This window comes from Salvelinus alpinus, chromosome 28, assembly GCF_045679555.1.
Source record: "Salvelinus alpinus chromosome 28, SLU_Salpinus.1, whole genome shotgun sequence".
NCBI classification, from domain to species: domain Eukaryota; kingdom Metazoa; phylum Chordata; class Actinopteri; order Salmoniformes; family Salmonidae; genus Salvelinus; species Salvelinus alpinus.
In genome coordinates, this window is record NC_092113.1 from 18,142,821 (window position 1) to 18,156,712 (window position 13,892).

Here is a 13,892-nt window from a genome sequence, read left to right on the forward strand (position 1 = left end):
ACACTGCTACTACTTGCTGATTATTATCTATGCATAGTCACGTTACCCCTACCTATATGAACAAATTACCTCAACTAACCTGTACTCCCGCACATTGACTCGGTACCGGTACCCCCTGTATATAGCCTCGTTATTGTTATTTTGTGTTACTTTTTATTATTTTTTACTTTTGTTTATTTCGGGTAACATTTTCTCTTTCTTGAACTTGGTTAAGGGCTTGTAAGTAAGCATTTCACGGTAAGGTCTACACCTGTAGTATTCGGCGCAAGTGACAAATAAAGTTTGATTTGATAACCTATGTAATGAAATATACTGTATAGGTGAATTTCTGAAACTATGCCCGACAGTGCAATTATATCCACTTTATAACATTTATTAAACTGTGCTGCAGCAGACTGAAACATTTTAATCATCCCAACTATACTGAACTAAAATATATACGCAACATGTAAAGCTTTATTAGCTGAAATAAAAGATCCCAGACATTTTTGATATGCACAGCTTGTTTCTCTCAAATTTTGTGCATACATTTGTTTACATCCTTGTTAGTGAGCATTTCTCCTTTGCCAAGATAATCCATCCACCTGACAGGTGTGGCATATCAAGAAGCTGATTAAACAGCATGATCATTACACAGGTGCAGCTTGTGCTGGGGACAATAAAATGCCACTCTAAAATGTGCGGTTTTGTCACACAACACAATGCCACAGATGTCTTCAGTTTTGAGGGAGTGTACAATTGGCATGCTGACTGCAGGAATGTCTACCGAGCTGTTGCCAGAGAATTCTTATGTTCATTTCTCTACCATAAGCCGCCTCCAACATCGTTTTAGAGAATTTGTCAGTACGTCCAACCGGCCTCACAATCGCAGACCACGTGTAACTACGCCAGCACAGGACATCCAAATCCAGCCATCCGGACAGCTGATGAAACTGGACAGCTGATGAGTATTTCTGTCTGTAATAAAGCCCTTTTGTGGCGAGAATCTCATTGGCTGGGCCTGGTTCCCCAGTGGGTGGGCCTGGCTCCCAATTGGGTGGACCTATGCCCTCCTAGGCCCACCCATGGCTGAGCCCCTGCCCAGTTGTGAAATCCATAGATTAGGGCTTAATTTATTTATTTAATTTGACTGATTTCCTTTGTAATGAGTTACAGTACATATCATCTTTGAAATTCTTGCAAGTTGCTTTCATATTTATGTTCAGTATAAACTCAGCAAAAAAAGACCCTGTCTTTCAAAGATAATTCGTAAAATCCAAATAACTTCACAGATCTTCATTGTAAAGGGTTTAACACTGTTTCCCATGCTTGTTCAATGAACCATAAACAATTAATGAATATGCACCTGTGGAACGGTCATTAAGACACTAACAGCTTACAGACGGTAGGCAATTAAGGTCACAGTTATGAAAACTTAGGACACTAAAGAGGCCTTTCTACTGACTCTAAAAAAAACACCAAAAGAAAGATGCCCAGGGTCCCTACTCATCTGTGTGAACGTGCCTTAGGCATGCTGCAAAGAGGCATGAGGACTGCAGATGTGGCTAGGGCAATAAATTGCAGTGTCCGTACTGTGAAACGCCTAAGACAGCGCTACAGGGAGACAGGACAAACAGCTGATCGTCCTCGCAGTGGCAGACCACGTGTAACAACACCTGCACAGGATCGGTACATCCAAACATCACACCTGCGGGACAGGTACAGGATGGCAACAACAACTGCCCGAGTTACACCAGGAACGCACAATCCCTCCATCAGTGCTCAGACTGTCTGCAATAGGCTGAGAGAGGCTGGACTGAGGGCTTCTTTGTAGGCCTGTTGTTAGGCAGGTCCTCACCAGACATCACCGGCAACAACGTCGCCTATGGGCACAAACCGACCTTCGCTGGACCAGACAGGACTGGCAAAAAGTGCTCTTCACTGGTGAGTCGCTGTTTTGTCTCACTAGGGGTGATGGTCGGATTCGCGTTTATCTTTGAAGGAATGAGCGTTACACAGAGGCCTATACTCTGGAGCGGGATCGATTTGGAGGGTCTGTCATGGTCTGGGGCGGTGTGTCACAGCATCATCGGACTGAGCTTGTTGTCATTGCAGGCAATCTCAACACTGTGCGTTACAGGGAAGACATCCTCCTCCCTCATGTGGTACCCTTCCTGCAGGCTCATCCTGACATGACCCTCCAGCATGACAATGCCACCAGCCATACTGCTCGTTCTGTGTGTGATTTCCTGCAAGACAGGAATGTCAGTGTTCTGCCATGGCCAGCGAAGAGCCAGGATCTCAATCCCATCCCGTTCAGGGACACATTATTCCATTTTGGTTAGTCACATGTCTGTGGAACTTGTTCAGTTTATGTCTCAGTTGTTGAATCTTGTTATGTTCATACAAATATTTACACATGTTAAGTTTGCTGAAAATAAACGCAGTTGACAGTGAGAGGACGTTTATTTTTTTGCTTTGTTTATATCATCCAGTCAAACAAACTGTATTACCTACAGTCAAGGAAAGAATGTGAACCGAAAAGTGGTCATACTGTCAGTTTGATTGGATCTTACCGTTCTATTGTGTTTTAGGAAGGTGGGTAGCTGGCAGTCGGGTGCGTGTCGATTGTATGAGATTGTGTGCAAGGTGTGCCTCCCGCAATCTGATTAACAAATGAGTTATTTTATTGTCATTTTGGCCCCAGCTATGCAAACACATTTCCTCCGTATAACATAAGTCCTGTTTTGTTTATTGTTAAAGAACCGATTCCATGATAAGAGTCCCTTGTATTCCGTAGGGAGCTGATATTCCAGACCTTAAGCCCTCTCATGGAAACCCACTGTCGTTTTCCTCAGTCACCACGGCAAACTAATTTGCTGTGACTGCAGTAGCCAAGCTGCTATTGTAGTTAATGACTGTTGCAGTTAACAGTTGGGGAGAGGGTTTGCAATTACACTGAGAGCCACCCCCCCCTTCTCTCCCTTTTTCTCCTCACAACGCTGAGTAATAGCGTCCGACTGCCTGGCTGCCAATTGCTTGAACCCCTTTTGTTAAAGTTCATGTATTGCTCTAGTGCCGGGCGCAATGAAGTGATGTATCCTTTTGAATACAACTGCATTACTCTCTTCGCCCAGAGTAGGGCCTTGACTCCCATTATGATTTCCCTACAACTTCACACGGACAATTAATGAATGGGTCTTGGAAGCACTTCAGCACACACAGCCTGTAATGGAATTGTGCGGTTGTTTGGCCCTCTTTGTCAGTGGGAACCATATTGGTGACCAGCTGGCCATTAAAGGCGGAGACAGGCCTGGACATATGTAGTGTACATTATATGGAGGTATTTACTGAATAATTTACTGAATACACAATGTCGGCCACTTCGGCAGCAGCTGCGAGTCCCTGCTCTGTCTCTCAAATTCATGCTCTTGCCCAGCTACAAAGTCTCCTTCTGATGATTCAAGCCAGACAAAGTCATTGACCTCATTATTATTGGCTTCATATCTGCGATAGCGAGGGGTAACAATACACAGTGGCTAAGAACTGGATGGACTAAAATGGTGGCATGCAAGATCTGCACAAGCAGTTTACTCTTTGCGCCTCAGTCTCAATTATAATTTTGAAAGTATAGTCTTAGTGGCTAGCGACTTAACTCCAACATCTGGAATTGTTGATGTATTGCGGTGTCGTCGCAGTAGCCATTTACAGTAATGAGCATTGGGCAACTAAATGTGTAGTTTACATACCCTGAAGTCACTAACACTTTTTTTGGGGGGGGGAGACAAGGTTGTGGGTTCTGGAAAATTGACCCAGAGTCAACCTTAGGGTTGCAAACGTTCCTAAAAAAAAAATACAGAAATTGTTTTTCCAAAATAATGGTTTGAGGATTTTAGATTTCCTGCTTATTCCCACTTTATTCCCACCGGGAATCTTTCAACCAGAATTTTCCAACGGTACAGAATGTCACCTTTTATTTGAGGGTATTTTCATACATATCTGTTTTTAACATTTAGAAATGAAAGCACTTTATTTTATTTTATTTTATTTATTTCACCTTTATTTAACCAGGTAGGCTAGTTGGGAACAAGTTCTCATTTGCAACTGCGACCTGGCCAAGATAAAGCATAGCAGTGTGAACAGACAACACAGAGTTACACATGGAGTAAACAATAAACAAGTCAATAACATGGTAGAAAAAAAAAGAGAATCTATATACAATGTGTGCAAAAGGCATGAGGTAGGCAATAAATCGAATAATTACAATTTAGCAGATTAACACTGGAGTGATAAATCATCAGATGATCATGTGCAAGAAGAGATACTGGTGTGCAAAAGAGCAGAAAAGTAAATAAATAAAAGCAGTATGGGGGGTGAGGTAGGTAAATTGGGTGGGTAGTTTACAGATGGACTATGTACAGCTGCAGCGATCGGTTAGCTGCTCGGATAGCAGATTTTTAAAGTTGTTGAGGGAGATAAAAGTCTCCAACTTCAGAGATTTTTGCAATTCGTTCCAGTCGCAGGCAGCAGAGAACTGGAAGGAAAGGCGTCCAAATGAGGTTTTGGCTTTAGGGATGATCAGTGAGATACACCTGCTGGAGCGCGTGCTGCGGGTGGGTGTAGCCATCGTGACCAGTGAACTGAGATAAGGCGGCACTTTACCTAGCATAGCCTTGTAGATGTTTGTTGAAGTTTTCGATTATCACGGACTTATCAGTGGTGACCGTGTTACCTAGCCTCAGTGCAGTGGGCAGCTGGGAGGAGGTGCTCTTGTTTTCCATGGACTTTACAGTATCCCAGAACTTTTTTGGAGTTAGAGCTACAGGATGCAAATTTCTGCTTGAAAAAGCTGGCCTTTGCTTTCCTGACTGACTGCGTGTATTGGTTCCTGACTTCCCTGAACAGTTGCATATCGCGGGGGCTCTTCGATGCTATTGCAGTTCGCCACAGGATGTTTTTGTGCTGGTCGAGGGCAGTCAGGTCTGGAGTGAACCAAGGGCTATATCTGTTCTTGGTTCTGCATTTTTTGAACGGAGCATGCTTGTCTAATATGGTGGGGAAGTAACTTTTAAAGAATGACCAGGCATCCTCAACTGACGGGATGAGGTCAATATCCTTCCAGGGTACCCGGGCCAGGTCGATTAGAAAGGCCTGCTCGCAGAAGTGTTTTAGGGAGCGTTTGACAGTGATGAGGGGTGGTCGTTTGACCGCGGACCCGTGGCGGATACAGGCAATGAGGCAGTGATCGCTGAGATCTTGATTGAAGACAGCAGAGGTGTATTTGGAGGGCAGGTTGGTCAGGATAATGTCTATTAGGGTGCCCATGTTTACGGATTTAGGGTTGTACCTGGTGGGTTCCTTGATGATTTGTGTGAGATTGAGGGCATCAAGCTTGGATTGTAGGACTGCCGGGGTGTTAAGCATATCCCAGTTTAGGTCACCTAACAGAACAAACTCTGAAGCTAGATGGGGAGCGATCAATTCACAGATGGTGTCCAGGGCACAGCTGGGAGCTGAGGGGGGTCGGTAGCAGGCGGCAACAGTGAGAGACTTATTTCTGGAGAGATTAATTTTTAAAATTAGAAGTTCGAACTGTTTGGGCATAGACCTGGAAAGTATGACAGAACTTTGCAGGCTATCTCTGCAGTAGATTGCAACTCCTCCCCCTTTGGCAGTTCTATCTTGACGGAAAGTGTTATAGTTGGGTATGGAAATCCCAGAATTTTTGGTGGCCTTCCTAAGCCAGGATTCGGACACGGCAAGGACATCAGGGTTGGCAGAGTGTGCTAAAGCGGTGAGTAAGGCAAACTTAGGCAGGAGGCTTCTGATGTTGACATGCATGAGGCCAAGGCTTTTTCGATCACAGAAGTCAACAAATGAGGGTGACTGGGGACATGCAGGGCCTGGGTTTACCTCCACATCACCCGAGGAACAGAGGAGTAGTAGGATGAGGGTGCGGCTAAAGGCTATCAAAACTGGTCGCCTAGAGCGTTGGGGACAAAGAATAAAAGGAGCAGATTTATGGGCGTGGTAGAATAGATTCTGGGCATAATGTGCAGACAGGGGTATGGTGGGGCACGGGTACAGCGGAGGCAAGCCCAGGCACTGGGTGATGATAAGAGAGGTTGTATCTCTGGACATGCTGGTCTCAATGGGTGAGGTCACCGCATGTGTGGGGGGTGGGACAAAGGAGGTATCAGAGGTACGGAGAGTGGAACTACGGGGTCCATTGCAAACCAAAACAATGATAATGATAACTAGCCTGAACAACAGTATGCAAGGCATATTGATATTTGAGAGAGACATACAATAAGGCATAAAGTGATTGCAGGTCTTGATTGGGAGAGCTAGCTAAAACAACAGGTAAGATAACAGCAGCTAGTCCACTAACACAGCAACAACAGGTAAAATTGGCGACGACTAGGCAGAGAGGGTCGGATTAACTACACACAGATCCTGAGTTAAAGCACAGAGCCGACAGATAAAACACAAATAAACAGAATGGAGTACCGTGAATTAGACAGTCAAGCAGGCATCAGCTATGTAGCCAAGTGATCATAGTGTCCAGGGGGCAGCCGTAGATGGAGCAGGGAGGCCTCCACTAAGCTAGCACGCGGCGTTTAAAGTTAGTAGCCCGGGGGGTGGTCTGCTCAGACGGAGGGGGTCTGCTCAGACGGAGGCCGGTTGAGGGCACAGCGGATGGGGTATTCGTCTGCAGACCAGACGTGGTCGTGTCGACAGAGAATCCAAGCCGGATGGCGATGGCGAAAGAGAGGTTGTGAATTGTAGAATTGTGTTTGCTAACTGGTGCTAGCTTCGTGGCAGTGGCGCTAGCTGCGCTAGCTGCAAGCTAGCTGTGAGGATCAGAAGTAGTGGCTCAGGGATTACGGCAGGAATCCGGCGTTGTTGTCGAGAGACAGTCCGATGCTGGTAAATTGGTGAGTAATATCCAGGCTAATAACAGGGCTGGTGTCTGTGCAGAAGGTAAAAGCTGCTAGCAGTGGCAAAAAATGGCTAAATTAGCTTGTAGCTGATTAGCTGGTTAGCTACTGGGGGTTCTTGAAAGTGTTCCAAAGTTAAAAAATAATAGCGATTCCGTATCACATTGGGTGAGGTAGGTTACCGGAAGGTATAATCGAATTAAAAATCGAAAAGAGATAGAAAAAAAATGTTAAAATATATACAAGAAATACGAAAAAATACGAACGTACACGAGAGGACTAAAGAAACACGTCTACACTGCTACGCCATCTTGGATTCGATTTATATATCTTGTCCCCCCCCCCTTTTGAAGAAGTCGTAAGTATTTGGACAAATTCATGTATAGTGTATTAAAGTAGTCAAAAGTGTAGTATTTGTTGCATATTCCTAGCATGCAATGACTACATCAAGCTTGTGACTACAAACTTGTTTGATGCATTTGCAGTTTGCTTTAGTTGTGTTTTGGATTATGTTTTGCCCAATAGGAACTGAGTGGTGATTAATGTTTTGTGTCATTTTTGAGTAACTTTTATTGTAAATAAGAATAGAAGATGTTTCTGAACACTTCTACATTAATGTGGATGCTACCATGATTACTGATAATTATGAATGAATCATGAATAATGATGATCATACCCCCACAATCATGAAGAAATATCAAACCCTCCAAAAAATGCGAACCTCTCACCATTACCAATAACAGGGGAGGTTAACAGTTTTCGGGGCGTATGATCTTTGTGCCTCTGTTCATTTCTCACTCATCATTATTCACAAATCATTCATGATTATTCCTGATCAGGGTAGCATCCACGTTATTGTAGTGTTCTGAAACATCTTATATTCTTATTTACAATAAAAGTGACTCCAAAATTACATGATTCACCATTCAGTTCCTATTGGGCAAAACACGATCCGAAACACAACCAAAACCAATTGCATTCTGCAAGTTTGTAAAGTCACCAGCTTGATGTAGTCAATGTGTGCAAGGAATATGGAACCAAATACTAAACCTTTGACTACTTTAATACACTATAAGGGAATTTGTCCAAATACTTATGACTTCTTCAAATGGGGGGAGTAAATACATTAAGTGCTTTTGTTTCTACTAAACCATGTATGAAAATACCCTCAAATAAAAGATGACATTCTGCACTGTCTCCTCATTTTGATCTCAAATCAAAAATGCTGGAGGATAGAGCCAAATGTAAAAAATGTAGCTTCACTGTCCAAATAAATACGGAGGAGAGTGTATGTCAGGTGACCTAAAGTTTTTGCGTCAGGGTCCCATTTTCGTCAAACTGATGCTTATAGCTCAGCACTGGCACATTGGTGTCTGTCCAGTCTAGCACACTAGGCAAGCTTTTAACCATGCGCTGACACCAACCTCAAGTGTAGGCAGCTACAATATCTGTTGATGTTAATGCAATTAGGCTTGATTTAACACTTTGCACGACAGTGATTTATATGAATGTTTATTGTCTTTCGGTAATAGAATCAGTCGGTGAAACGTAATGCATTGTTTGGTAATACACGTGCGACTGGAAAGCAAGGGGCCAACAAACTGGGGCTCGTGTTGTTTGAAATCATACACCCTCTTCTTACACCAACACTTGAAATAATTCAATCTTCAAAGTCAATGAGAAAAGAGCAATATTTATTGGGATTAGGCGGGACATTTTGTCTGGCAGCCTCCACCCAAATGAGGCATTTTTTCCCCCTTTGTTGATCGTTTGAGGATTTAAGATGCATTTGAAGCCAGTGTCTGCATGGATAATGGAAGGTTAGAGACTGTTATTTGATTTAAGTTCAGACACCAGAGATTAATATCTTTATTTTACACGTCAAAAATATCCCAAAGCATCTATGACTGAAAAGCTGGGGCCAATTTGACTGGTTATTGGATATCATTATAAATATCAAGAGGTCAACTTTAATAAATGACTTAGGCCTATACTTTTTATTTTTTGTATTGTTTTTACAGATATTGTATTTGAGTTGGACTTCTCTGGACTAACTTAACTGAAAGTAAAAATGTTCCAGCTTCCTCTACTTTATGCTTCCACTAAATAAAACTTTAGTATCAGCTGACATCCAGCGTTTTAAGTGTACTTGTTGTCTCTGTTTGCAGTGACCCAGCTCCAGCAGACCCTGGCTACAGTACAGGACCTCCTGGTCCAGCAGCAGCAGAAAATGCATGACCTGTCTCAGGAGCTATCTACCTCTGAGGTACGACATCATCAGACTTTCACACACACACTCAAACACATATGCTTAATCTCACCTGTCTCTCAGGCTACTGGTGCCGTACACACTAGTCTGGCTCAGACCTGGGTCAAATACGTAGATCAAATACTTTATATGTATTTGAGTGGTGCTTGATTTTTTTAGTTTGCAACTTTTGGGACAATTTTATTGGTTCTGTTTTACTGGGGAAACAAAAAATGCAATACAAGTATTTGAAATTGTTTGACTTAGTATTTGAACCAGGTCTGGTCTGGCTACAGCCAGTGGTAAAAAGAAGTAGAACACACTCCACCTGTCGGCTGTTTTTAGTGGATAGTTCAGGGTTTTGTTCATAAGGCACCAAATGAAAGACAACGCACTGACGCAGGGAGGGACTACTTCGTTTTCCATTGTGAAACATTTGAAAATGTTTTCCGATGCATGCCCTAATGAACATGACCCAAGACAGAGGATTTATTTGGCTCATCGCGCTCTAGAGACTCCTTGGGGCGGGGCGAGCGCATGCAGGCTGACTTCGGTCGTCAGTTGAACGGTTTTTCCTCCGACACATTGGGGGTGCAGCTGGCTTCCGGGTTAAGCAGGCGGTGTTAAGAAGTGCGGTTTGGTCATGTTTTGGAGGATACATGACTCGGCCTTTGTCTATTTTGAGCCCGTTGGGGAGTTGCAGCGATGAGACAAGATTGAAAAAGGTGGTTCAATACACATTTTATTTGTCACATGCTTCGTAAAACAACCGGTGTAGACTAACAATGAAATGCTTACTTAACGTGCCCTTACCAACAATAAGAACAACAAAAAAGCACAAGAGAATTTCGACACCATCTAAGGGATGGGCATTTGAGATTATTTCACAATTCAAATAATGTCATGAAATTTTTTCAGGTATCAGGATAGTCTAAATAATATAAATAAAACACTCTCAGCTCTTGACCAATCAGACTGACTCAAATGCACATGGCAGTTGTAAACAGCGAACAGGCTGCTTTTCACTGTTGGTTTTAGCCAAACACTACGGGGAAAGAGAAGTCTGATTTTCGCCATGATAGAACTGTCTGTATGTAGCCTCGCTACTTTTATAGCCTCGCTACTGTATATAGCCTGTCTTTTTACTGTTGTTTTATTTCTTTACTTACCTATTGTTCACCTAATACCTTTTTTGCACTATTGGTTAGAGCCTGTATGTAAGCATTTCACTGTAAGGTCTACACCTGTTGTATTCGGCGCACGTGACAAATAAACTTTGATTTGATTCTATTACAAAAAAGGTTTTCTGATGAGTGTTTTGCATTGCTATGTGTCAAGTCTTGTGGAAACTCGGTTAGGTGAACACCTGTAATTGCTATTTGAAGCGCCGAAAATAGCATACCGATGTCAGGGCATACTGGAGGGCTAAATGCACAGTATTAGCTCAACACGTTATAAAAACTACATTCAAAGGTTTGTTTATTAAATTAAGTAAAATGTCATGGTATAACCATGTAGGTAACAATGACACAATGATAATTACATTTATAACAAAGCTTTTCAATTGTCCAAATAGGCCTACACATTTATTTGCTACCAAATGTACTCACTCAAGTAATTGATTACTAACGTCCGTTTGGATATCTGGATAGATATCCCTACCACCATCTCAGATTGTGCAAAATGTGTTAGAAACATAAGATTAGCATTCCTGAAACATTATTTTGTTCAAATATAATTTGATCTCTGAGAAAATTAAGCAAATTGATTGAACAAAACATTTTCATATTAATTTATAGGATTCATATAATCTTCAATAAATATAGTACCTAACATCTGATTTGGACCATAATTCTTCCTAACAATGAGTATCACATGAGAAATCCAATAAAATGATCAAAATCCACCCACGTATCCCCCACACCCTAATCCCATCCCAACCCAACAACCAGTATACCATATTAGTTCTCTGTCTCACAAGTAGTATGGTGCTGTGGTTTGGAGTATTGCTTCTTCATCCTATGTAATGTATTCCCTGTGAATCTGGTGATGCTTTTTTTCTCTTCTCCCTTTTATAGAAAAATAAGCCTTTGAAGTTGCTTGCATTATTTTCCATAAATGAATGTCAAAGTACCAAGTTTCACCCACTAGATGCAACTGTTCCTGCTACTGCCACACCCTTTTATAAATTGTGCTGGTCTCTAGTCTTTATTAAATGGATCACAACATTTTCTTAGCAACTTTGGGTATAAAACCAATAACTTTTTCTCATGATGAAAATAAATTGTGTGGCCAGTTCTCCATGAAAGCAATTCAGTTTGTCATCTCATCATGACATCCATGATGTTATCATCTTCTGCCATAACTCTGTTCTTGGCTTAAATTTTATCGTCCGCTTTCACAATCTACAGTTACAACCGTTTAGGTGCTAAGGGCCGAATAATTGTTTTAAAACTCGTCATGTCAAAAAAATTGGTGAACTTAAGTGCAAGTATGAAATGTTACTTGTTCTTTATCATGCTGTCATAAATCGTTTTATGATCATCGGCCCAAAAAACTCCCTTGGAATCAAGACCATCTCAGACAATGTTTTATGTCCACAGCTTGTTAAGCACATGGGGTGTTCGTCTGTAGCATCTGGATGGCGCAGGAAAACATATGCGTACGCATCTGTTTCGGCAAACGGCAGAGAAAAATATGAATCTCTCCCCTGGATGAGGTTAATCAAAACCGCCGACTCATAGTTCATTTTCGAGTGAGTCTCTCTTGCCCCCACGCCGCTTCCTAAACTGAGTTGAAAGGATATTTGTGTTTTTGGGAGGGAGGGAGGGAGGGGGTGGACAAAACCCTAACTGAGCCACTATGCAAACAGAACTTTGTGTGTACCATTTTTCTTTGTCCTGGCAAGCCCCAGTCCGATCCAGTCACTGTTAAGCCCACTTTAAACAATGAACTACATCTGCAGCACTGGAGAACAAGAGATGTTTTTTTTTGCCAAAACACAGATTGGATTAAAAAGTGCCCGCTTCATTTGCTATGAGTGCCTTGTTGGAAGGCGGCAGTGTATAAAAAGTATATTTCACATCAAAACACCCATTAAACAAATCATAAACTCTGCTTTATAGCTATAGTGTTGATCTTAAATGTTCCACAGAGAGACGTAGAAGCCCTGTTGTACCCAGGCCATATGGGAAATTGGGAAATTGTTTTCAGGTCCGGAGCGTGTGATTAAGAACACATGTTGGAGCTGCCGAGCTACTTATCGTTTGCAGTTAGCGGCTTTCTGGGTTTCTCCCCTCGCCGCTCAAAGTGCGCCACTCTTGGCAATTATACCTCTCAACGCGGAAATGTGCATTTAACCCGAAACACATGCCGACTTCTGTTTCATCAGCTGCTAAGTAAACAGTTCTTAAAGTTTGGAAACCGCTGAATTGCAATGTGAATGGCACCCCAACACAAACTGACTGGGGATGTCATTATACAAGTGAGAGATTGCGCACACACACTCAAACACACATATATTATATATTTCTGCCTACAAACCTCAGAGGGCCCGGAAAAATATACTCTGAGTGGGTATTTACTCTATAATCATGACTTATTTTGAAAATGATCACCTAGCTACATCATACCACTACTGTTAAATGCCTCGGTGAAGAATGAATAGGCTTCAGGGTAATTCGTCTCCAATGTTAACAGGAGGGGTAGCCCCCTATTTTGGTCCCATTATCATTACAAATCTGCCAGTTAACTGTGTTTGCTCCGCTGTCTCAATTCAGTGATAGTTCTCTTTATTAGTGGCTGCACATAGAAGATTAAGAAACTGCTGTTCTGTACCAGAAGAAGCACTCTGGCACTGGGAAAGTAGAATAAATAGACTGAAATCAATTGCGCCCGTGTTTTCCCTGGAAAACGCTCCTCGGGGATTTCTTTTGAAGCTAATTCTACCATAAATATACATGCATTACAAGGAAAAAGACAACACAGTCGGCTGGTGGAGTAACTGTGAATTAATTTGCCTTTAGACATTTTGAAACAAGGCTTGTTAAGATCCTATCTGTTGCTAATGGTCCGTAGGCATTTTATCTTCATTTATTTCACGCATTGCCATCCATGGAGGAGTTGTTAGATTTTTTTCTCTCTTTTGCTCGTAATATATTTTTCTGGAACCACTTAGTTAAGCAGCAGAAAGGGGCTGACCCCTATCACACCCAAGCAACCACTCAAGACAGATTAGGAACACAGCTATTACACCAGTTAGGAGGAAACTGTATAGCGCTTAACAGCACTGGTCATAGATCAAAGTCTCCGTTTTTAAGCCAGAGTACGCAAAGTGATTATAGGGGCAGTTATAATCATATGAATAGAATTAGAAGATTCAATTACGTGCATGTAATGCTTACTATGCTGCTATAATGCTTTCTGTACATTACTTTATTATGAACATGGTGTCATGCCACACTTGACAAAGGAAATGACCACATGGCTATTTCTGAAATCACAATGTCAACATGACATACCACCTTATGTTCAGTTAGCATGGTGTATAATGCCAGCTGACATATGTCATGTTGCCATGAATAAGCGTGGTTATAATGCGGAAATATTGTGTCTGCGGACAAAACTACCTTACGGTTGCGTCAACTTTCGCTGTAGTGCACTACGTAGGGAATAGGGTGCCATTTGGGTTGTATCCACAGTTTTAAGTAGGCGTCGTGACTGTG

The 13,892-nt window shown here is 42.2% G+C and overlaps 1 protein-coding gene across 1 annotated transcript in view; it reads left to right on the plus strand.

The window, feature by feature from the left end:
• The window catches only part of pex14 (peroxisomal biogenesis factor 14), a 103,310-nt gene that overhangs the window by 83,277 nt on the left and 6,141 nt on the right, over nucleotides 1-13,892 (plus strand). The window contains exon 7 of the mRNA XM_071371932.1: nucleotides 9,089-9,186. Within this exon, the coding sequence (XP_071228033.1) occupies nucleotides 9,089-9,186 (98 nt within the window). The remainder of the gene's footprint in view (nucleotides 1-9,088; nucleotides 9,187-13,892) is intronic.